This window comes from Lissotriton helveticus, chromosome 11, assembly GCF_964261635.1.
Source record: "Lissotriton helveticus chromosome 11, aLisHel1.1, whole genome shotgun sequence".
NCBI classification, from domain to species: domain Eukaryota; kingdom Metazoa; phylum Chordata; class Amphibia; order Caudata; family Salamandridae; genus Lissotriton; species Lissotriton helveticus.
Genome location: NC_136072.1, coordinates 554,966,347 through 554,992,392, shown reverse-complemented (window position 1 = coordinate 554,992,392; position 26,046 = coordinate 554,966,347). Strand labels below are relative to the sequence as shown.

The 26,046-nt window shown below is 45.1% G+C and overlaps 1 protein-coding gene across 2 annotated transcripts in view; it reads right to left on the bottom strand.

Annotated features, from left to right (window-relative positions):
* Positions 1 to 26,046, bottom strand: part of LETM2 (leucine zipper and EF-hand containing transmembrane protein 2) — a 300,248-nt gene that overhangs the window by 77,903 nt on the left and 196,299 nt on the right. For both annotated transcript variants that reach the window (XM_078666310.1, XM_078666311.1), the window contains one exon: positions 8,860 to 8,970. In XM_078666310.1, the coding sequence (XP_078522436.1) occupies positions 8,860 to 8,970 (111 nt within the window). The remainder of the gene's footprint in view (positions 1 to 8,859; positions 8,971 to 26,046) is intronic.

Genomic DNA, 26,046 nt, shown 5'->3' with positions numbered 1-26,046 from the left:
TCTTCCACTTATTTCAAGTTGAAAGCTTGGAAGCACTAGAGGCCAATCTCATAAGCATTTTCATGTGAGGCATTCATCATCCTATAGTCACAGAACTTCTACTAACACGAATCCAATTGTTCTCCCCATTCCTACATAAACCTCTCCACAATCTTGTGGCTGCGATTGGCATCCGGGATTGCAAAAAGGAACATAGCCCGTGCCTGGGGGCAGGGAGAGCGCCAGAGGTTCTGGACTGGGTGGCGGAAGTGGGTTGGTGCCGTACAACTGAACAGGCAATCTATCAGGACAGGGGATGCCCAAAGAAATGGGAAAAAATCTGGAACCAAAGGCACAAAGCGCAACTGCAGAGAAGAGTCAGGGGGATAGAATATGCTAGAATAAGGTGAATCCCCTGAGATATCAAGACAGTATGTTCCCAAAACCGAATGTGCAGGTGGAGTAGCAGGAAAAAGGTTGGCCCCTATGGCACAATGTACTGTACCTATGGCTGTTGTTTTGTGGAAAACGTTCATACCTCGATGTTTGGAATATGTCGTCAAGCTTGTAATACTGAGCACTTGTTTAATAAAAAGAATTTATAAAACAAAAATCTCCACAATCACTTATATCACTGCAGGATACTCTTCAAAGGGAACCGAAATACACAATGTGTTTTCCGCATATCCATCAGGTTACAGATGCTGTTGCTGAAAAAGGAACAATGGCATGAATCTGGAGAGTAGAGAACTCTATTGCCATTACTCATCTTGACATTCCTTGAAGGTTCTCATGTATATATACTCAAATAAGAGCAAAAGCACTACGGGAGACTTTACTATCCTTTATCAGCAATGCATGACTGTGTAATAAGATTGACTGAGCCCCTTTCAGTAAAAACAGTATTTATCCCAGAACAGCACCAAGAAAGGTCACTTGGGTGTATGGACACCGGTAATAATTTCCAGTGATTGACGGAACTCAAGATGATGCAAAAGACCAGCCTTTTTGATGAGCACCTGTCTAAACTGTTGCAGATTTGATGAGCCAGTTTTCCACAAAAGATTGACATGTGATGTGGTATGCCATAGGCATTTTGTGAACACACCCGGACAGGATTTCAATTAAAATTAAAGACCCTTCAATTGATGGTTTATGTTCAGGGATACATCTGGGAGCACTCAAAAGTCGTTTGTAATCACTTACCAGCTTGAAAGGTAGACATCTAGAGACCTTCTCTGAATAAAATATTGTTGTGTGGAAGGGGGGAAAAAAGGCTCATTGTGCACTTCGGGTAGGGAACAGGCACTGGTTCACGCCCAGTACCTGTAACCCTACCTGAAGCCCACCCGCTTTAGGTTCTTTCCAAACGGCGGACCCGCCGTCTCAACGATTCACAGGCGCTCAAGTTGGGGGATCACCGTTATACCAGTGGTTCCAACATTGAATGTGGACCGGTTACTTGAGTCCCTTTTACTTCGCCTTTTGTACTGGCATTCCGGAGCTTCTATTTCCACATTTTCATTAATACGAGGACTTCATTGGTCCCATCCTCGTCCCTTCAGCCGGGTTGGAATTATCACCGGCGAAGTGGCCGCACCTGACTCCTACGCTTTAAGTACAGCCCTGAAGAAGTCACGGGATACTTCCCATTGTGACGAAACACGTGTTGGCTGGTTGTGTTCATAAAGATTAAAACAATTTGAAGAGACCATAAACATCTTGCGTGGATCTTATATGCTAACATTTTGAATACAAGAGACTTTGGCAAACAGTGCATTTACCTAGTAACGTGTGTCCTGGACTTTGTTTTTCTATTCAGTTTTGATCTGTGACCAAAAAACCTGGCCATCGGCCTCATTATTGTACCATATGCTGCATATTTGCCTAATCCTCCATGTTGACTAAGTTGAATATCATAAACTTATGTTTATGATATAAGTTGAATAGAAGCCTACCTCAGTCAATTGTTCTTGTGTCCCTATTAATTTGTCTTACCAGGCAAGAAATTCTAAGAATTCCCCATTTTGGGCTAAAAGAGCCTGACATGTCCCTAAAAGTGACCGTACAATTATCCTCTCTTAATGCCACATTCCTGAATTATTTTCCTTAAAAATCTTTCATTCTAGAGGAGTAGAGGGAAGATTATCTGAGTTTGCCAAAAGAACACAAAAGGTGCAGTGGTCTAAAGTTATGCAAGACAGCATCCGGCTAAAGCAAGGAAAAGTATGCTAATTGTTTGTCTGTGAACAATCAATCAATCAATCAATCAATCAATCAAATCACTACTTACCCCTGAGGGTTTCAAGGCGCTGAGGGAGGGGGGGAGAGGGGAGGGGGTGGGCTGCTGCTACTGGTCGAAGAGCCAGGTCTTGAGTTATCTTCTGAAGGTCAGCAGGTATTCGGTTTGTCATAGGTTGAGGGGGAGGGTGTTCCAGGTCTTGGCGGTGTGTTGGGAGAAGGACCTGCCTCCGGATGTGGTTCTGCGGATGCGTGGGACCAGTGCCAGGGCGTGGTCAGCGGAGCGGAGTTTCCTGTTGGGTACGTAGAATGAGAGTCGGCTGTTGAGATAGGCTGGGCCAGTTTTGTGGAGTGCCTTGTGCGCGTGGACCAGGAGCTTGAAGGAGATTCTTCTGTCGACGGGGAGCCAGTGCAGGTTCCTCAGGTGGGGGGTGATGTCGCGGCGCGAGATGTCGAGGATAAGGCGTGCAGATGTGTTCTGTATTCGTTGCTGTCTGTTGATGAGCTTGGACGAGGCTCCGGCGTAGAGGGCGTTTCCGTAGTCGAGTCTGCTGCTGACTAGGGCCTGGGTGACTGTTTTCCTCATGTTTGTCAGGATCCATCAGTAGATCTTGCGGAGGTTGTTGAAGCACGTGGAGGAGACTGCATTGACTTGTTCGGTCATGGTGAGTTTTGAGTCGAGGATGACTCCCAGGTTGCGTGCGTGGTTGGTAGGGGCCGGGGGTGTGCCCAGTGATGCGGGCCACCATGAGTCATCCCACGCTGAGGGGTTGGGCCCGAGGATGAGGATCTCTGTCTTGTCTGAGTTCAGCGTAAGACGGCTTTCCTTCATCCAGTCGGCGACGGCCTTCATTCCCTGGTGGAGATTGGATATGGCGGGGAGAGGGTTCTTGGTGAAGGAGAGGATCAGCTGGCGTTTCGTCGGCGTAGGACAGTGGTTCCCAAACTGTGCGCCGCGGCGCCCTGGTGCGCCATCAAAACTAGCCTGGGGCGCCGCGAGCACTAATTGGAATTCAGTGCTTTGAAGTTCGAAGGGGTTATAGAGGCGCGTGCATGACTGAAAAGAAATGGCCCAGCAACAGTTCTGAGACGACAGCAACTCAAAACTCAACAAGACCACAGGAAAGGACTGGGAGCCTGGAGACGGCAAATATAATCTGAATTCCTGACTGGGAAAATCGCTGAGTCGTCTGCTCATCGACGAGGCCACACACATAGAATCTGCTCTTACACTTGCGGAGACACACTGCAGTGCAGCAGATACCCCAGCAGTGGTGGCAAAGCACAGGCGGTCCCTCATCTCACGGCGCCAGGTGAAAGGAAGACCTTCACCCTTGCCACTTGCCCTTCAGGCATCAGTGGATGTCAAATGGCATGAGTCATTCGTTTAACGAGGTCATTTTTAAAACCTGGTAACAAATGTTTGTAAAATAAAAGGGCAACATAGGGCACTGAAGCTTTGCTTCCTTCAATAACAGAAATAAGGAAGTGCGAGCTCTTTGAAGTGTGCACACGTGGTTGAGTTCAGGGGAAGGCAGAGTATAAATGCATTTGAAGTGGGGCCAAGCAGAGAGTTGCCATATTTTACTCAAAGGCAGCTCACCTGTCTGGCGCACAGTAAGTACAAGAAACCTTTTTCTTTTTTTGCAGTTTTCTTTTTTATTTTATATAGTGCTTTGCATGAGTACCAGTTATGCTAAAGGTAAGGAATAGAATATTGCTGTGCCTCCTTCAAACATAATGCATTAACTACCCTTCTGATCAGCACGTAGTGATGGCACAACTCTAGCCAAACAGAGCAGCCAGTATTCAAATATGCCTCATAACCAATAGAGCGTACTGCAGTACCTTAACTGAGGAGACCATATTCCCCGACTTACAAATAGAACATAATGAGGACTTATATGAGACCACTTACAGATGGGCCAGAAAGCTGAGTCAAGGTATGTATGTGTGCAGCCACCTTTTACCTTCCAACTACTACTTGCTACGTCACCCAGTGCTCATCTACCCAGATAAATCACACTCTGGAGTCCCCCCTTGCCGTCCCACTATTCCTGTGACATTTGATTGTCCCTCCAGACAGAGTTGTGGATAGCACCACATCAGCTATCTTCGGCTGTTTGAAGGACTTTTCAAATGTACAAATACAAATGTCAGACTCCACGAATCCAACATAAAACACATGTAAATGATCAAACAAAATCTTTGTAATTCCCATACCGAGCACAAATCCATCTATCAATCTATCTAACCTACCCTCTCTTTCAGACACTACGACTCATAGGATGACATCCACAAATATATCCGCTTCATCTCAATAATTTTCAGGGAGAAAAATTGAATTCTCTTGAGGCCGGACTTACACCCCCACCCACCCAAAAAAAGTAACGTAATGGGGAGCCACGGCCAACGGCCAATGAGTCTAGGGAGCCGCTGGTCTAAAAAGTTTGGGAACCACTGGCGTAGGAGATTATGTTGAGGTCGTGCTGTCAGACGATGCGTGCTAGTGGTGCCATGTAGACGTTGAACAGCGTCGGGCTGAGGGAGGATCCTTGTGGGACGCCGCAGATGATCTCGGAGGCTTCGGATCGGAACGGGGGCAGGCGGAATTTCTGAGTTCTGCCGCTGAGGAAGGAGGTGGTCCAGCCCAGGGCCTTGTCACGGATCCCTGCGTCGTGGAGGCACGTGCATAGTGTGCGGTGGCAGACAGTGACGAAGGCGTCGGTGAGATCCAGGAGGATGAGGGCCGCCGTCTTGCTGTGGTCTAGTAGGATCCTGATGTCGTCTGTGGCGGCGATGAGGGCGGTCTCGGTTTTGTGGTTGCTGCGGAATCCTGATTGGGAGGGGTCCAGGATGCTGTTGTCTTCGAGGTGACGGGAGAGCTGGATGTTAACTATCTTCTCGATTACCTTTGCTGGAAACGGAAGCAGGGAGATGGGCTGGAAGTTCTTGTGATCGCTCGGATCCGCCTTCGGTTTCTTCAGTAGAGCGTTGATCTCTGTGTGCTTCCAGTTCTCAGGGAAGGTAGCGGTCTCAAAGGAGAGGTTGATGATGTTTCGCAGGTTGGGTGCGATGGACCTGCCGGCTTTGTTGAAGATGTGGTGTGGGAGAGGGTCGGAAGGGGGTTCCGGAGTGGATTGTGCCCATGGTCTTGATTGTGTCCTCGATGCTCACGTTGGCCCAGGTTGTCAGGGAGTCGTGGTTGGTGGAGTGCGGTGGGTCCGGCGTGTCGAGGTCTGTAGGGGTTGTCCGGGGGTTGAAGCTGTCATGGATGTCGGTGATCTTGCGATGAATTAAGGTGGTGAGGGAGTCGCACAGGGTTTGCAATGGCGGGATGTCGTTGGCGCTGGAGCTGGAGTTGGAGAGTTCCTTCACCATGTTGAAGAGCTCCTTGCTGTTGTGTGCGTTATTGTCTAGGCGGTCTGAGAAGGAGGTCCTTTTGGCGTTCCTGATGAGGTGGTGGTGGTTGCGGATGGCGTCTTTGTGGGCAGCGCGGCTGTCCGACATCTTGTTGCTGTGCCATATGTTCTCCAATTTCCGGCAGGTGCGCTTTGAGGCGAGGAGTTCCGGGGTGAACCAGCTGCCTCTTTTGCTGGTGTCTCTGTTGGCTGGCATTTTCAGCGGGGCTAAGGTGTTGGCGCAGTCGTTCATCCAGCGTCCGGGGTTGGTGGGGTTGGTCGGTGGGTTGAGCCTGAGGCTTGTCTGTAATTGTTCTTCAGTGACTTTGCCCCAGCAGTGGCGGGGGATCTGTAGGGTGCGGTGGTGTGTGAGGGGTTTTCGTTAGGAGAAGTGGATGCAGTGGTGGTCTGTGCAGGTGAGTTCGGAAGCGTGGCTGAAGGCGATGTGGGAGCTTGAGGAGAAGATGGCATCAAGCGTGTGAACAGCGATGTGGGTCGGTGTTGTGTCGATCTGTTTTAGTCCGAGGTTGGCGAGGTTATCGATCAGGGTGGAGGAGTTGTCGTCGTTGTTGTTCTCCAGACTGAACAGACTGTTCAGTTTAAAACAAAGGCCCACACCCACTCTAAGGTGACATTCTTAATCATAACTACTTTATGCCAATTACCACGAAGGTAGCAGTGTGGGTTACAACTCTTGGTGAATCAGCCAGGAAGCACTTGGGTAGATTGTTTTGTCAGAAGGACATCCAACGAGGTTGTCTATGCAGGTTGGGGATGCAGAGGATAAGAAAAACAGTTACAACTACGGCCAATTTGGTGGATTATACAAGCATTTATTCTTGTCCCTAAAGGATAAAGGTTAAATATCATAATATAATTCGACCAACTAAGTGGTCTACATGGTTCTGTCTATAACAAAAACCCTGTACCCGGTGAAGGCAAGCTTCAGACGACCATGAAACAAATCACTTTGCGAACATGATTAGTCAAAGATAAAGGGTATAGGAAAACACTTTAAACTGAACAGTAGGTTTACAGGCACACAAATAAAATAACTTTTCTTGCCTCAGCCTGATGGAACATGCATGACTTTATGTATAGGGTTTGTCTGCTCTCCCATTCCCTCTAGTGATAGTATATCTATGGACAACACTGTGGTTAAAATATGCATTCACAATACGCTAAACATAAGATCCATGGGGGACCTGTTCACAGATGGGGTGGTCAACACCTGGGAACAGATGCAAACACAAGCACATGAGACATCACTGCTCACCAAATACCATTATCACCAAGTGAAACTGTCGCAGCGCGCACGCTGCTGAGAGACGAGATGTTAGAGCCACATGAGTTAGCTTTATGGACATACTTAATGCAGGCTCGATCCCCACATCATGGGATCTTAATATTATATACATTTGCAAGGACGAAGAGCAACTCGGCTCAGACTAAGTCATGCCGGGAGTAGCTAGACGAACTGGGTGTTGACATAACCCGAGGAGCAGTGAACACACTGTTGTTCAGTCTTGAAGATTATCCCACAAAATGGGCAACATCGCTTAATATACTTCAAATACCTTCACTGAGTGTACTACACTCCGGTCACACAAATATGGGTTGCTTGAGGATGATAGCTGCATGAGATATGGGCCCAGGGGGGCAAATTTTCACTCATCTGGCCTGGGATCCGTATGTTCTGGGCTGCAGTATTCGAGGCATTACAAGACATGTCGGAGACACCATTGCCTGAGACACCATTAGTAGCTCTCTTGAGATATGACAAAGACATGCCTAGGACATCCCGAAGATTGGTAGCGCTTGGCATATTAATGGCAAAGAGAAGAATTGCTATGCGATGGATGAAGCGCCCATTGCCCAAATTATCGGAGTGGTGCACTGATCAGTCTTGTTCCAATACACAGTCGGACAATTACAATGCCCTAATGCCGATACACAGCAGACCATGGAATATTTAGGAACCATATCATGCATATCTTAGTCGCAAGGCAGCAGATGAAGGGGAAAGCGAAGAGCGGGTCGAGGCGGGGGAAGACTAGATCCGGGGTGTGGTATATAGGCACCCCTGACTGGATGAAACGTTGGTGCGCTCAGATGAGCAATATTCAAGGGTTTGTGCAGATGCTATGTGATCAATGTTAGATATCCTGTTTTCATATGTATGGCGCATTGAGATTGTTGAATGTACCCCACTGACATATACCTCAATTATCTCGATCAATATTGCTTGGAATGTATTTTCTCTCTCCAAGATGTTCTCTCCTACTAACGAGTGACACGATGATGCAAACACAGCTACTGTACTGTTTATATGCGTATAAAAGGAAAAATAAAGTTAAAAATATATATATATATATGCATTCACAAAGAGATGGCTATGATCAAACAATGATTCCGAAATTTTATACTTCTAGGGATATGAGGATGAGTAGGATCAGACCGGACTGAGGAGTGTTAATTTTGCTGAATCTATGATAGTCTCAAGATTCGTGACAAACAGAATAATTTGTTAACCTAGCTATATACTTAATAGTGTTTTCCACCACTTTCATATTCCTTGAAAGGAGCAACCTTCTGGTTTACCTCCATACTCGAATGATTCGTATTGCAAAAAGAAGGCTGTAAATTACTTTCTAAACTCTACTCAACATTCACATGCCTGTATCAAACATAAAAGCAAAACGAAAGTATGTGAACTACAGTATATATAAACATTAAACCCAATATGCATTTATGGTTTTTGAGCAAGAAAAGAGGAAACCGTCACCCCAAAGATGGCCTCTAGAAGTCCCCTAACTGAAAAGGTACCCTGCATTATGTTTAAGAAACAAGCAAGTCTTCCAGCTTAAGACATCTGTCGTGTATAGTAGGAAGAGCAGAATAAAGCACTACAGGAACATATGTGGGACAGCCCAGCAAACTCATGGTGCATGTTTAAGTTCCTGTTAAGGCCTTAAGTTAATTAGGCTATCCTTCACTTTTTGATAGGGCATAAACAAGAAGTGAACAACAAAGTCACTGTACGTACAGTGTGCTGTTAAAGGCACCTAGTCTAACAGTATGTATGATGCACCAGGACACTTCTTTTTAGGGTTGTGTAAAGATGATATGTAGACCCAGCCAGATTGGTGGTGTTGGCCTTGCTATGCGCACAACAATTCAATTATGCTATTGGGCTAAAGTGTTACAAATGTCGCAATTTCTGGGTTTTTCAACTCACCTCGATAGGAGGTATCTGAATAGGCTTTGGCTTTACATCTGTCAAGTACAAGGCACGAGAAAGCAGCAGCAGAGAAGGTGGGACATTCTCTTTCAGATGCAGGTCCAGCCACTGTAGAAAAACACAGAAAAAAAGCAGCAACAAGATGAAATATGAAATAAATGATAGATTTAAAATATATATGTCTTGTCAGTCCTACCTACTACCATCCTCAGAAATCCAATCAACTGTTTCCTATATTCAATGATTAGCCTAAGGTGTATCATGGTATCTACTTCTTTATAACAAATTGGAACCTTTCTCTCAATTTTTTGTTTGAATATTTTTATTATGATTATCTTTGCATTTCGTGTATGAGGTTACAGGAGAACAACAAAGAAAACAGCAACCATATTAAGCGGTACACTTTTTGCTTTTTTCCCAATATTCATCTCTTAAACACAACAAGAGGAAGGAGAACGGCAAATATATTAAGTACAGCTGTGTACGGATAGCCATATATGACAACATTCTGCTGTATGAATCACCCCTGCCACATGCAACCTGTAAGGCAAACAATCAGGTTAAGGCACCTTATTCAGTAAACAGGCACTAGAGGCGCATTTTAGAGCCTTTACAATCAAACAGGTGCACCTCTAGCAATCCAGAACAGGTACACCTCGGCCAAGAGGTGCCATCCCAAACAGAGGGTGCGTTAAGGCAAGTGAGGTCCGGGTATTATGAGTGTCACTGTATGGCAGGTCATTTCCAACGTGCTGCAATGTCCCCGTCCCCAGTGGTGTGCCTCCCGTTCATTGCCTAAATGAGGCATTCTCTGTCCTGGGTACTGTAATGTGGCAACCCATTGCAATCCGCAGAAGCGGTCGCTGGGCGGGGCCCAATGGGATCTATGGCTGGGTCAATATTCAATACTTTTTTTATACAACGTGATAACTATAGAACCAAATCCCGTAAAAACAGGAACTGAATCTTGTACAAAATCAAAATAAACTGGAGATAACACAGGCAAGCACGGGTGTGCATGATTCTCCGTCAACAGTGTAAGTCGTCTAATGTGATGGTCTATTGTCGCGATGGGAGTGGGGGGAGCACTTCTGGAGTCGTTTCGCACAGGGCTACTTGGATGTGTCCATGTGAGTGTCTGTCGGTGAATTGGAACCTTTCTCTCATGTAATGGAGGGAAATGCTAAGTCACGATTTATAGAGAGCTTAATTAAAAGATTCACTTATTATTGGCATCAAATAGAATGGTTCAAAATTAAAGTTAATGTCACTCGAATGCAAAAATGTTAACTTAATATTACAAACACCACTCCCTTCTGTACTTTGTGCTACACGGAACCTCATCATTACAATGACACATGTTCATTTTGCTTGAGCAGCAAAATCTAAAACCAGTACTCAAATCTATGTACCCAGCTTCCTCCTCTATGCATCAATTCACTTTCGGAATGACTACAAACCACCATAATCTTCAATAATTCTTATACATCAACATAAAATTACATTTATGAGAAACAAACATCTTCTCGCTACTGCCGATGTCATGATACTTGGTCAATCGATTAGCTACGCTCGTGAGGGCAGCACTGTCCTTGAGAGGTTTTGCACATTCATGAATGAGCATTACCGATTTCCTCAACTTCTTTTAAGTCCGATACATAAGCCATAAACTCTGGAGTCCCCAGGTTTCATCCGGCCGCTCTAATTTGTTTATTTGGATTTCAATTTTATTCGTATTCAGAAAACACAACAGATCTAGCTTAGGTTAGAACAGGGCAGTAAGATCTTGCCACAAGGGTTGTTACAAATGAATGGAAGGTAGCTCTGTTAAATTGCATTCTTACAAAATCAAAGTTTTGATTGTCAGGGATAAGGATGAAATTTCAGAGGTCTGGAAAACTGCACAATCTGCATTTGGAAAATACTATCAAATCATTGTGCGCCTCTGCTTTTTGTGTGAAATATTTGTGTGCACGAACGAGACGCTGAATATTGAGGACAGGAAGCCAATGCACCACTGAATTATTTTTGCCTCATTGGTTATCCATATTTGGGTAAATATTTATTAGACACCCTCCATCGTCTCCACTTGAAGAGTAAAAATAAAGAGCTATCACAGAGAAGAGAGGGGAGAATGCTAGTTATACAAGTGGCAGTATTCCTTGGTCTCTAATTAGTAAGAAACCTAATTAATGAGTTGTTACCAAGTTTGCTAATGGGTGAGTACTAAAATGCACTATGAAGGTACAGAAATCTGGCAGTTCACAAACCATTTTTCAGAGCACTTAGTGGTGATCACTGGCTGACATCAGTACTCAAATCTGTTAAGCTGGAGGTACAAGCTTTAGAATATAGTGAAAATACTTGTTTTGCCCCCATCAATTCGATCGTCACAGGAGGGTCTAACTGTTGTCACAGTTCCCTGATAGCAAGTTAACTTCACCAGCGTTTAAAATAATAAAACAAGCCACCCACAGAACTGGCTGTACCAGGAAGATGTATTTTTATAATTTGTATAAGGCCAGGTGTACCAATAAAACACTGTGGAGAAGATCATTCTCACACTGAGCAGACAGCTTACTTATCCAACTTTCTAGATGACCCTGCATTTTTCACCCAGTACATTCTATGTGCCTGAGCCCTCTCGAGTGGCTCTGTCTGTTATTGTTTGTTTTCGCCAGCAAAGCACAAAGCTTTGCTGGATGGGAAGAGTACCCAAAGTGTTCCCTGGCAAATTAAAAGGTAACTACTGAACGCGATGAGGCTTTAGGGATGCTGATAGTTGGTGACAGCCAAGATTTTAGTGAGAGGTCAGGCCTGAACAGGGAGTCTAACAAACCTTTTCATATAAAATTCATTATCTCCTCATCATTCTGTGTCCAGTCTCCACCTTCACTAGTGTTCTTGCTTACCCTGCCCACCAGAAAAAACAAGCATTGGCAAAGCCAACAGGTCTCGCTTATGGTACGCTGCTGTGCAACATGGCTAAAAAAACAGATAAAACCAAAAGATTTTGCATAAGCGAGTCCTATTGCCTTAGCCAATGCTTGTTGCAGTTGATGTAACTGAGACATGCGTGTGCCACATGGCAGCCGCAGCCCGTGGAGGGAGTTCTATGGAGCAGAGAGGCGGGGCAGGGGAGGGGCAGGGTGGGGGTTGCTAAAAACGGGAATATGGATAATTGGAGGTAAGTAAACTAATTTCGTAGCGCACCCTGCATCGCAAAATGCGATGCAGGGCGCGCTACGAAATTCATTTTATTTATTACATTATTTACTTACCTCCAATTATCCATATTCCCGTTTTTAGCACCCCCCCACCCTGCCCCTCCCCCGCCCCGCCTCTCTGTCCCACGGAACTCCCTCCACGGGCCGCGGCTGCCACATGGTGTGTTCTTATGTAACGTGACTGGGTGTACTCAGACTGCACAGAAGGTATTATTCCTGATGACGCACTGAATGGAGTAGAAGATGGAGGTGCAGTTCCATGCTGTCTATGTAGAGTGGATATCCTTCAGGTGGCTTCCCACTGCTACCGCCTAGTAGACAATTTCCAAGAGTTTAGGAAAGCTCTGCTGGATAATAAAGTATTAAACAAGAATCAATGTTGCTGCTTTACTTCTCTACCAGATCGCAGAAATAAGCTTACACTTTTTTTAAAAAACATCTGGCCTCCAATTTGCAGAGAAAAGCCTAAGGAAGTTTGGAATGTCGCCTTAGTAAAACACATTTCTTTGATCAATTCGAGCCGTTCCCCCTATTAGGAGAAAATTCACGAAGCTGTGCCCATCTCGAATTAGTCTAAGTTGGGGATTTTAAAGATGGCATACCTTTCCATTGGCTAGTGCCTCCTGCAGGTATCCCTGAGTGTGATAAGTGCCGGTCCTCCAGGACCAGTTCCATGTGCTCATTTAGACTCTGAAGCGGTTGGTGCCCCTCCAAGAAGGCTAGAACCAGGTTTATGCCTTCAGAAAAAGTCAGCTGTGAAGACCTGCGCTCTAGTGATCTGGGAGAAGAGGAATCTCTGACCCTTTCAGCAAGACTCAACTACGTGAATCTGCATCGAGGACATCCCAACTAACCGAGTAGTCCTAGAAGCCAAGAGAGCCTGCAGCAAGCTGGCAATGGTTGTAATCCAAAAAGATTTCCAAGTCATAATTTACAAGTGTAAAAACCTTAGGGAAAAGAACAATTCTCAAAGCGCCTTGCTTAGGGAAGGAGTAAAGGAACTAATAAAGAGAACAGTGCTTTGTGGACTCCATGAGACGAACCACTTACCTGTGTTTTAAAAATAAGGATACCAACACTTCAAATGGCACTTTATGCTTGTAGAATCTCGAGGTCTGAATGGGGTATTTAAAAAAGAAGTAAGAAAACAGTTTAGCTATTACTATATTTTTCTAAAAATAGTTTCCTCTGCTGAAAAAGTGTTTGAGATACAACACACGGGCATTCCTGCGCAATCCTCTTGGAATCTACGAAGAAATCTTTCTTCAAGTGCATTAGAATAAGTCGGCCACCAATTTTATAGCCTGAGGAAGGGTTCTGTTAAAGCAGAAAGACTACTTTAACATCACTAAAATAACTTGCCTCCCTTAGTAGAGTGGGTGGGGCCAAACAGTAAGAACAGAGGGAAGGTTATACAGTTAATGCAAACCAAATCAGGTTAAGACTATGTGTTGGAATTTCTAAACAGATTATGTCAAATGAAAATAAGTTGCTAAAGTCTCCCTCAAACAGGGAACATCAGTTGGTTTCATGCTGTCAGGCAGTTAGGAAGTAAATACAGCGAAGGGGGTGAACAACTATAGGATTTATATGATTCCGCAGCAGAGGCAATTGCAAATGGTTCCCAGTTCTGGAGTTTTAGCTCTTTAAAAAGAAAAAATGCTTCAGGCCCAGATTTACCAAAAAGTTGGGCGCTGAATTAAAATGTGCACAAACAGAAATTTGCAGAAACGTTTGCAGTGCCATATTGACTAAGCTATACATAAAATGGAGTTTCAGGACAACACTATGCTTTTCACCACACCGCAAAGGCAAGACAAAGGGGTCTTGTGAGGAAATTGTACTCAAGGTACTAGTTTCTTTGAACCGTCCAAGGTTAAACCACATGTGCAATTTTACAAATATTACACATGGAAATTTCATGTGTTATTCTGCTTTTCCACTGCTTGCACCTGGTTTTATTTCGTGCTAGGATTTCATAAAAAGACAAGGAATGCTTCTTTAGTAGGTCTGGCTCAGCATGAAATCGTAAAGGTCTTTGTGCTGCATTTGCTTGCTTACATCTGTTTGAATTCATTATACTTGATTTGCATACAACTAAACACAGCCAGTAAGCACTGTACTTGTTTCCACGTTTTGTGCCGCTTGCTTTGCATAGCCACACTTGATGCTGCATACAAGCACAGTAAATCAGAGTCTTGGTGTCTCAAACAAGCTGCTCAGCTGGACAATCCATGAATCGGAAGAGCTGAATAAAATGTCAGAAACAAGAACACTCAGTTCCAAAACAAAATGGGGCAAAATGTTCAAATAATTAATTAAAAGAATCAGTGAAACAATGGTTCAGTTTCTTCTCTAGACAACAAAGCAGTTTCAAATGTGATGCTGTGATTTCTGATTGGCTTACTGATGCGGCTAAAGCTAAGCAACCAATAGGAAGCAGGGGGTAATGTTCTCATCTTTATGCTGCAGACGAGGCTAAGGGAGGCAAGAACATTCTTGTACCAGTGACTGGGCAGATGTGGATCAAGAAGAACTGATTGGTCCTTAAAGCACCCCCCCACCCCACATGAGGGTTCTGTCTTTGGGTATAGGCCAGAGGGTCTCAGGGGAGGGCTCTTGAAGAATTCTGGAGCATCTAGTGCTGTGTTATTTCTTGATTATATCCTGGTTAGTCCAGTAACTAGGGTGACCAACCGTCCGTAAATTTCACGGACAGTCCGTAATTTCGGCCGTCTGTCCGTTGTCCGTGAAGGATTCTTTAACGGACGCCATTTGTCCGTCATTTTAACAGGGCACCTGTTGCCCCACGCTAAAGCCGGCACAGCTTGCACCCACCTCCCTTCTTCACTCCAATGCTGTACCAAAGCTCCTCAGACACTCAGCAGCATTGGAGAGGCACAGCGGGATGGCAACCCTCACACCTCCAGACCTGGATGACCTGTTAAGAGGTGCTTCGAAGGTGACTGAGAGGGAGGGGCTGCAGCTTCAGGAGCAGTGACATCTATTCACATGCAAACAGCCCTGAATGCATCATGTCTCTGCTATTTAGAGGGGGGCTCACACATTCCATTTCTACCCAGGGCCCCAAACATCCTAGACTCGGCCAGATAGATAATACTTTATTTGATTTAAAAAAAATCATAAAAGGGTGGACTACCACCATGCAAGCAACATTTTCATCATAAAAACAACACAAAATCAACTTTGAATCAACTTAAAAACTAATATCATAAAATAAGCAAAATTAGCGGGGAAAGGTCTAAAAGGAAAAAGAATAAAAGGAATCTTGTGTGTTCGTTCTGGATACACATTATTTTTAACTCGTAATAAGAAGGGGAGAGGTGAAAAGGTATGGGAGAATAATAGGAGTTCACACAGGGGGCACGTTAACTCGTAATACAAAAAGGCGACCGTTTGGAGAGGAGGGGAAAAGAGTGGAAGAGTCCGTGGCCGGCCAAAGCCTGGCCTATTGTCCGGAGACCTCTTTGATTGCTGCCCTGTTTTCCAGCTCTATGGCAGCGAGATTCAAAAATGTTATGGTTTTACATGAGAGTTCTATACAAGTTCCACTTAGGCATCTTATCACCGCCGCCCTACAAGTTCTCACCTGGGCTTCTCTTAGAAGTGATTGAAGAAGCATTTTCTAAGATTCTGAAGTGCCGGGCATATGCATATAAGGTGCAGTAAAGACTCTGCGCCGTTGCCACAGAGGCGGCAGCCGGGAGTTTCCCACAGCCGTAGCCATCTTGGAGTGAGATCTTTGGTCGAAAAGCAGCCCAGCCTTAACAGGCTTAGTTTCCTTTTGTAGTGGTCCCTGAAGCATTCTTTCAAATATTCCTGAGGTTTTAAGTGGGTATATGACGGCAAAACGATCCAGGCATGGTTTTTGCCAGCCATTGCCGCTTTATCCATGAGTAATGATGCTTGTTTGACTGCTTTCTTGGTTATCAGCTTAAAAGCAGAATAAGTCATGGGCAAAAGCAAGGATTCTTCCAGTTTTAATGCTTTGAGAGCTTGCCTCAAGGTCTTATATATTGAGCCCGGAAGCCCGGACTGTTTTTTAACTTCTGACCAGCAAAGGTGCGCCAGGGATTCGTCTGCTGCGTCCCTCATGCGCCAATAATATTTGACGAGTGCTCCTTGTCTTGCCGGGAGCTGGTTAGTAAGACCAAACTCCAAGCGAATTTGGGCTTGAGAGATATGACGCGGGATTGAGAAAAGGTTTTTGAACAGCCTGGATTGGGCGAGATTTAACACTGCGAAGTCCCGGGTTGCCAATAATTCAGAACCATATGTTAGTGATGGCAGAAATTTAGCGGCTGCAATCTTAAGAATGTGGCCAGTGGAATGTCCGTTTAATTGCTTTTGGACAGCTTTAAAAGCAAATTGAAGCTGCTTGGCTTTGGATTTCCCCTGTTCCAAGTGCTGTTTAAACTTTAATCGGTGGTCCAATAGGATTCCCAGGTATTTATATTGAACTACCTGGGTTAGAGAGGTAGAATGTATCTTCCAGACGAATTTTTGTTTTTTCTTTCTTGAGCCGCAGAAGCATAGGATGTTTGTTTTTTTTAGGTTTATAATTAGTTGTGCGTTGGAGAGGTACTGCGACAGTTTGGAGATCAAGCGTTGTAGACTGATGGGGGTTTTTGGGAGGAGCACAATGTCGTCTGCATATTGAAGACTTATTATAGGTGAGTTGTCCAATTTTGGTGGATCCCCCTGAATGGTACGCAGGTCACTTTCTAGGTCCGCGGTGTAGATGTTGAAGAGGCTGGGGGCTAGTACACAGCCTTGCTTTAAACCGTTGGTTGTGTGGAATTTCTTTGTCAGGCGTCGACCATCTCCTTTTTTCACTTGAACCCAAGTGTCTGAATAAAGCTCAATTATTGCTCCCAACAACTTTGGCGGCACGCCCCAGGCTTTCATTTTGGCCCAAAGATTGGATCTAGGCACTTTGTCAAAGGTCGCTTTTAGGTCCAGAAAACAAGTGTACAGCGGGGTGGAGTTGTGGCTTGCTTTGTTAACAAGGAGGGTTAAAGCGGATAGGTTGGTCAAGGTACCCAGTCCTGGCCGAAAGCCTGTTTGTGTCCGAGGAATTATCCCTGTGCTGCTCACCCAGGATTCCAGTTCCACCAACAAGTTGGAAGCATAGATCTTGGCCTCCACATCTATTAAGGCTATCAGCCTATAGTTGTTAGGGTCTGCGCGGGACCCGGATTTATAGATTGGGTGAAGAATGCTGCCTCTCCATGATTCGGGAATGTTCCCGGTCTTTAGGCTGTGACCAAATAAAGGTGTTAGTTGGCTGGCCCAAAACGTTGGGTCTTTCCTAAATAAGGCATTGGGAAGCCCGTTTGGTCCGGGTGCTCCATCTGCTCTCAATGTTTTTATGGTGTTTGAGACCTGCTTTATTGAGAATGATTCCATGTCTCCCGTATTCTTTGATGGCCGTGAATTCCTAATGATTTTTGGAGCTAGCTTAGTGCTCAGGCTGTAGCGAGGAAGCTCCTCAGGACGCTCGGCGTTATTATCCGTGAGTGAATTGTGCGGGGAATTATATAATAAGTCAATGTGACTACTCCAGAGCTGGTCCGTCATGTCTGAGTTAAACTGGCGATTTTTGCCATTTAGCATAAAGTTTATTTTTGCCCAAAAATCTTTTGAATTCTGCAATTTGCTTGCGTGGAGTATGGAGCACGCAAATTTTTCCTTATGCATTCGCTTGGCCAGATTGATCTCTCTTTTTAGTTCTCTTTTTAGAGATTCGATTGTGTTCAGCGTAGATTGTGATAGCCGAGGGTCTTTTTTGCGTTCGGCACTTAGGAATGCGTTTAATTGCCTTTTTAGCTGGCGCAGTTTCGGTGTGTACCATTCCCCACCTCTTTTTCTTGTGGGTTTGCGTCCTCTATTGTTAAATTGGTGTTTCTTGTTGATCTCCATTACGAAGTTTTCCCAAGTTTTAACTGTGTCTCTCGATGTTTCAGATAGTTGGAGCAATGCGTGGCATGACGCCATTAGGATAGACAGATTTCCTTCGTTCCAGTGTAGCCGTTTTAGGTTAAAGATTTTTGTGTTCAAGGACAGAGGCGCGGCCTTCACCGACTTTGTAGGTTGGATGTTCAGGATAAGGGTCTGTGGAAAATGATCGCTTTCTCCGCGCTCCTGAATCTGGAAGTCACTAATATGATGAAATAGGTCAGGGTCAGCCAGGGTATAATCTAAGGTAGAGCCTGAGTTCTTGGAGACCCTCGTTAGGGCGGCTGGTCTGTCCAGATGGCCTCTCCCATTTAGGGTGTACAGATGAAGAGCTTCCAGTTCTGAGGCGCATTTCCTTCCCAATGCATTTTGTCTGCATTGGTTGCCCTGCCGTGGCTCGATGTGAATGGGGAGGATTCCCTCCTGACCACAAATTAGGTTCAGATTAAAATCTCCCGTTATAATCATGTTTTCACTTGGATAGATTGATTTCAGTGACTTGATTGTGGTGACTAGTTGTTTTATCCTTTTCCCTTTATGTTTTCCGCCGGGGTGCATGTAGAGATTCACGATCAAGAGACCCAGGTTTGGGGAAATTTCCACTTTGATACATTGCATCCATGTAGAGTCTAAGTCGATGCTAGTTGGTGTCCAGGTAAACTCTGTCGGTGTGAAAATGGATAGGCCCCCTTTGACCCTGCCGGAGCGTCCATCCTTCTGGGCTGGAACAAAGAATTCTTTGTATCCCACTAGAGGCGAGTTTTTGATCTGCCATGTTTCTTGAAACAAAAGTATTTTGAATTGGGTTATAAACTCAATAAAGTCGTCTTCCTCCAGCTTTGCATTTAAACCATTGATGTTCCATGAGCAGATCGTGCAGCCCTGCTTATCCCCCTTCGTTAGTCTACTGTCAGTTCAAGCTGCATTCCTCTGGGATTGTGCCCGAGTAGCGTGTTGGGGCCTTTCGGGCATTTCTGCCTCTTGGTGAGCGAAAGTGATTGTGATTTGCCTTAGTCGCTGCGCTTCCGCTTCGATACTGCTTCTTAAATCTGGCCCTTTGGCGTTTTTTAAGAGGCTTATTTTAGGGTTTTGTTTCCGCAGCGGGCTGGGATATCGTGCGGGCTCCACTTTTTTTAATTCAATGCCCCATGCGGCGAAAGCCTCCCTATGAGACAGGACTAGATCTGTGATGGTATAATTGGTCCACGTTGTAATCGTCGAGTCGGAGCCTGATTGAAGAGGGTTTGGTTTGAACTCTATTAATTCGAGGTCGCTCGATTTTAGGTGTCGTAGACCTGGTAGTTCTTCTAGAAGTCTTAAAATGGCCCCTCTGTTCAGGATGTCGTAGGACCCTCTTGAACAATATTGTGGAGTAAACTCGATTTTGTTGCTTGACGTGGACCTGTTTGGGATTTTTGGTCGTCTGCTCTCTTCATTAGGTGGAGGGGCCGATCCTACCTGGTCCCCCTCTAGCTCTAATGTGTGTGAGTTTACCATCTGTACGCTATTGGCAAAATCTTGTCCGTTGGAGACTGGAGCTGATGGTACATGAGGTTCTCCGCCCTGTGTGTCTCGTGAATTGATTCCCTTGATCTTTGCGGCATTATCTAAGTTGGCTTGACTTTTGATGCCTGGGGCTTTGCTAGGTGAGTTGTTTTCGCTTGAATCCTTCCTTTGATTAATGTTTATGTTTTTTCCCGGCTCTTGAAGTGGTACCTTACAATCTGGTTTTTGTCCCGCGGATTTAAAAATGCTGAACACTTTTAATGTGTTCTCGTTTGTAGTTGTATCACCTATTGCTCCTTTTGGAATTAAAGTTGAGGGTGCCTTGGTGGGTGGGTGAACCGTCGGCGTGGACCCTTGCTCTGGCGTTGTTCTAGTTTGTGGTAAAACGCTCTCGGGGTGCTGTTTGGCTTCCTTGATCTCAGAGTTGTTGATGGGTTTTTCCGACGAGGTTTGTGGAACCCATCGGTTATGTGTAGGCTGTTCGGAATTCGGTTTAAACCGACTCTAAACGACAGTACCCTACCGGATGAAAATCAGCTGACCTGGTTTAAACCGAGTGTCACTGATTTTCATCATTGTTGCAGGTTTTGGCCACAGGAGGGAGCCAACGCATAATAAACTGGCGCCTGGCGTGGAGGTGTCAGGCGAAAACACTGCTTCTGGGCCGGTCCACACATGGGGAGCCATGGTGTGAATGGCCCCAGGACAGAGCAACACCAGGCCCCCTCCCCTGTCTGGCTCACTTGGGGGGAGAGGAGGTGTTGTGCTCTGCTGTCTTACTGCAGCGGCCAGCCGCACCCGAGTATTTCACAGGTCTTTAAAAAGACCATTTACTTAACAGGGCTTTGATGTTGTTAACAAAGGAGTGGGCGAGAGGAGTGGGCACCTGGGAAAGAGGCGGCACACTTAAATTTCTTGCACCACTCCTGGGCTTGTCATATCTGGTCTCTCACTCGTCTCCTCTGGCTCAGCTATTTCCTCACCTGCAGCTTTATAACCTCTCTCTCCTGACGCGCGTTCTCTCCCTCTCACGCTTTGCTATCCAGTCCCTCTTCCGCTGACATGCACACCAGACACTATTACCTCTCTCCTTGTGTGTGCTCTGTTGGTGTTTCCTTATTGTCCTCTTTCGTTTCTCTTCCCCTGTTTTCTCCGCCTGTTCACTCTCTGTTTTTCTCGCTCCTTATATGCTCAGGGAGAGAGAGTTGCAGGGTCACCTTCTCTTCTGGTCTCGTAAATTGCAATAATAAAATAAAATTGTGCACCTATGTTGTTTTTTTGTTTTTTGCCGTTTTCCACGCATTGCAATTTCACGAAAATCGAAGAAACATTTGCAAGCCAAAAGAAATGCAAGCGCTTCCCCTTTAGCTCTGAGGCCTTGCATCAGTCATCGCCCTGCCTGCATTTCGCGGGTGAGGCAGCCTGTAATTGTGTCATTTGGCAGGTTTAACACTTCCTGGCAGGGGGCTATTAAGGCGAAGTATTTGCGCATAACTATCAGAGGCAGGAACAAAAGCGCGCCCATTTCGATGTGTGGCACTGCTATCCTACCCACCTTCACTCCCTTGCACGCACTCCCACCCCCTTAGGCTAAACTGCAGCAGTGTAGGGTGTCAAGCCAAGGAGAGCACCGAGGTGTCATTAAGCAGACCCAGAATATGTTTTTGTGATGGCAAATTTGTGTCCGACCTGAAGACTATTGTGATTCCGAAGGAAAATGCTTATTAAGAGTTGTGGCCGCTTTGAGGAGACTTGAGGCTGATGTCACGTCGAGGACTGCTTTGAATTTAACAAGCACCGAGCATCGTTGTTTGCTGGTAATTTATGTCACCTTTTCCCAGTCTGTGTAAGCTCTTTCTTTTATTGCGTGTCATTTCTGTTTTACTTCTTGAACATTTTCCACTCCAGCAACTACTGTTGAAGCTATCACATTGCTATAATATCTTTCTTGTCCATGGTTGCTGTGATTTTTCTGCCGCCCAATGATACATCAGAACATTTCTATTGCATTATTGACCTTTATCAAAGCAGCTCCCTACATAGAAAAAACTTTTTATTGTTGTGCCTTTTTTATTTGTTGCCACAGTGTAGCACATTTCAGCACATCATTGCCTTTTGGGGGGGTGGAGGGGTGGTGGCAGCGTTTACGTGCATTCATAGAACAATGCATTGTCAGAAAAGATGTGTGTTCAGTACGTGTTCCTTTTCCGTGGTTCAGTTCCAGAAGTACCTCTGGGCTCTGTGTCAGCTAGAATTGCACTTCTGTGAATATGCACTTACTCAAGGCTGCTTATCTTCCCTTTTGGCCCAAACCTCCAGGCATGGCCTTTTTCTTTGTCATTTTCTTGATAGGGAAAAGCCAAACAGTTGATTATCGTTAATCTCATTTCATAGTTTCAGCCAATCCCTAGATTGGCTGAAAGATACTCTCTGCTCCAATGTTGAGAATTCCGTTTTCATAGAGAGGAGCTTTGGATACTAGATTTCTGGAGTGCAATGGTCCGTCTGCCTCCAAAACAACTGCACAGCACAACCAGAGCAAAAAGAAGTTAACAACTGCAATATCTATAGGTTTCAGCAAAATTCCCAATTTCTGCAGCTAATGTGTTGGCAGTGAGAACATTTGACTATCTGTGATATGTATTTGTATGTATTTAATGCTTATTAAGCGCAACTGTCACCCAAAGGGTATCCTGGCGCTGAGACCGAATCCAACCATCGGGTGAGTGCCTTAGATTGCTCTTGGAAATAAGTGGGTCTTGAGATCCCTTTTGAAAGAGGACAGATCTTGTCTACTCCTCAATGTCAGAGGTAGGGTGTTCCATAGCGTGGCGGCCGCAAAGCTAAAAGCGCGGCCGCCCATCCTCACTCTGTTTATCCTGGGAATCCTCACCAGGAACGCCGAGGAGGATCTCAAAGGTCTGGCAGCTTGGTACCAAAAAAAGAGGTTTTGGAGTGGTATCGGTCCTAGTCCGTGCAGAGCCTTAAAGACGAGGCATAGAGCCTATAGTGATAGCGAGCCGGCAGTAGCGTACTAGAGCAGGGTCATGGCAGAAGCCTTGACCATACTTTGTGGTTTCCACATTTTGCTCTACACTGAAAATCCTATGAGTCTGTGCAAAGCACTTAATCTCCCCATGCCTAACAAAATGATGAATATGCCCTCATGTAACGCAACTGGTGCTATGTAAAGCGCTCTGATAACCGATACCGGGTTCAAGTTCGCACTGTATAAAACTCTGGAAAAAAAGCACCGATCAACTTCCCTTCCTCCTTCCCGTCTTGGGACCGTGGGCAGAGGACTTAAAAATAAAAGAGGGTTTGCTTTATGATTGAACAGAAATGGTCACATTTGGAATCAAATGAACAGTGCTCCTGCAACTCTAAGTGTGAGTGTTTAAATGTAACTAACATTGTAAGGGATTGTAATTGTTACTGATAGGAATGCAAACTGCCACACAGGCAAGAAAGAAAGCTCAGTTAAACGCTCCCACGCGGGTTTCCGGAGTTAGCCTACAGGCCACAGCAGCAACCACTGCAAGGCAGATTCCACCCTTCATCCTTCTAAAGTCGACAAAACGAGCATTGTTGAGTTGGGCCGATGTGATTACATTGGCTACTTTCCGCTTTAAAAAAATGGCTAATTACACGAACAGGTACAAAAGGGGTGGTGATGGACGGAGCATCTGAACCAATCAAACACTCACACCCAGTAAAAAGATCTGGGTTTAATCCATCACCATTCTTTAGCCCACTCTGCCACCCCAGTTCAGACATGTGCAAATCAGTCTGACCCTGTGCCTCATAGGAACAGTCCAGCCCGACTGTCAAGCCATGCCTTCCCTGGACCGGAAACAAGCTTCCTAGGACCGGTTTCTGGCATTTCAGCCGTTAATTACACAAACAAGTACCACGTAGATTGCAATGTGTTGTTGTTTTTTTAACATTCAAGTAGTTTTATTTGTGTACAATTATAAATTATTTTGTTTTTTTCTTTCTAAGATTCACAAACTAATGTGCTATTGATAGATTAGTGTTGGGAGCAAATGAGGTAGGCAGCGGGATTTTATACGTATGTTGTGTTACATCACATTTGACTTTGGCTCAAAAGTAACATCTCCATGTATAACACTCAGCGTATATCGGCAGCCAGAAAACGACTCGGCAAGCAACAGTTAATGTTGTTGACCAGGGATATTGTGCTGCAAAACTAAATACTAATAAGGTCCCAAAGGCGAGACCTATTGTCATGGTGCACCTAACAGTACCTTATTGCATTTCAGTACTTGCTACACAATCCTGTTGGAGAGAGGTCAAAAAAGCAAAAGCTACTATCACTGTCGGACAAAAAAAATCAAGTGCAAAAAAAGCCCCAAATACTTTTTTTTTTGCTACAGGAAGTCTTTTTCTTAACCCCATTTTTAGGGCTCGGACTCCTTCCCAGTGAAACTGGGAGGAGTTTCGAGAACTAATGTTAAAGGAGAAAAAAGAAGTATCTCCTAGGGCCTTGGAGAGAGAAATTCCACACATTCCTTACCGTTTTCTGTCATCTGTTCAGTGATTCGTCTTCCCTGTGCTGTGTATGTAGTAGCCTTGAAGTGATAGGCTTTAAGTAATTTACGCGTGCCCGATGTGGCATTTTGTGTGCGCGAACGAGCAGGCAGAGTGATTAATCTTAATTACGAGCTGTCAGAGTGCCCGTGTAATGCAAGCCAGATGATGCGAACGCGTTCACAGCGGTGAGCGCGTTCAATGTTAAATGACGAGAGGCAGCAGGCGAGGCTCACAGAAGATGACTCATACATGCTCGTCCACACTGTAGTTCTTGTGTTTCCTGAAGAGTCTCATTTCCAAAGGGCGCCATTTCCTTCTTTTCCTCGCACGCTGGCTGCACTGCACTATTTTTGTCTTGTTTAAACGCTGTTAATAGTGCATCCTACTTTTTTTACAATTCGATCGCTTTCGCGATTGGTTGAAGTGCCGCTTGTTTTCTTTGTAGTAAACAAAACCGAAAGTGTATTTTTATTTTCCTCGGGAGATCCATCCTATTTCCGACTACTTTTTTTTCCTGTTGTGTGAATTATGACAGGGGGGCCTTTGGTGCAGATAATGCATTGTGTCAACTTTCAAATACAATGGGTTTCAGTGTAAGACGCTGCACATATATGTAGTTTTGATTTGTGCACTGTAAATCTCCAGGTTGTAGTTGATTAAAAAGGCACTGCTTGGCATGTCTTATAAAATAGGCCCGTTGCATGTTTACAGTATTGCAGGACCACCGATGTGCTGTGTGTACTCTTCTGTACACATACATTCCTAGATCAGAGAAAGGATGGCTCCAGAACCCGTCTTACTTTTAATGCATCTATGGGCCCAGCGCTGCCAGAAGCAATGATGTCATAGTCACGCCAGTAAGCAGAACACTGAGTTACGACGCAATATGCTTCGGAAATGGGTCTCTCGTTAGGTTTTCATTTTATCGACCTCAGGCAAATGAAATTCTGGGTTGGCCCTTCTGGTGCTTGCACCCACCTCCCACAGGTTGCGCACAGTTCTCTGGAGCAAACGCCTTAACCCACTGTTATGTTACCTTGACATACAGACATAATAAATGCATGCATGAATTTAAACGAGCAAGACAACAGTGGCAAATAATAAGAAACAGAAGAGGCCATTTAAAGGATTTGAGGCGTTGCTTGTGAGCTGGACCTGGGAGAGCAGTGGACTGCACCGGCGATGAGGTGAGGGAGGGGAGCGTAAACCAGGCGAGTCCTGTATCAGTAGGAAATCCTTAAACTAAGCTGATGAGAAGTGTCAGAAAGAATTTAGACATTGATGTATTTTACTTGAGATGTGGGAGGGAGGGGGTGGGGGCAGTGCACGGGAGCGGGTGCGGCTGCCGTGCTCGCAGCACTTGGCTGCCGCTGCAGCAGAGAGTGTATCAGCCATTAGCCTGCATTACAGTGACCCGCAGGGAGCACCAGCCGTTTGTTTTCATTTATTTCTCCTTGCAACCACCCTTCTGGAGCTCGGGGTATAGTACCATGGGTTAATGTGCCTGCTGCGGAGAGCGATTCAAATCAGCCCGGCACATTCAATTCTGCTTAAGAATATGTAATGATGCAGTACATTCAAGTGCGCAATAATGTTGGTACTGGCTGCTTTTAGGCTGAGGCAGAGCAATTTGTAGTTGACCATATGTTTTATAATGTCCACTTTATTCTTGTACAGAGTTTTGTGGGCCGTGTAATATTGTTGAGATATTGCGCAAGTGCACCTTCATATTTTCACAGCGTTTCAGAATTTTTAGCCGCTGCTAGAAATGCAATATACCAGGCTTGCTTTCTATTTTATAATAGTTTTTGGAAAACGTGGTCAGGATTCGTAAACCTATTTACAGAAAGGCAGCGCAGTCCTTAAACATTCTACACAAAAATATGGAGAAGATTGGCATACAATAGTGATTGATGAG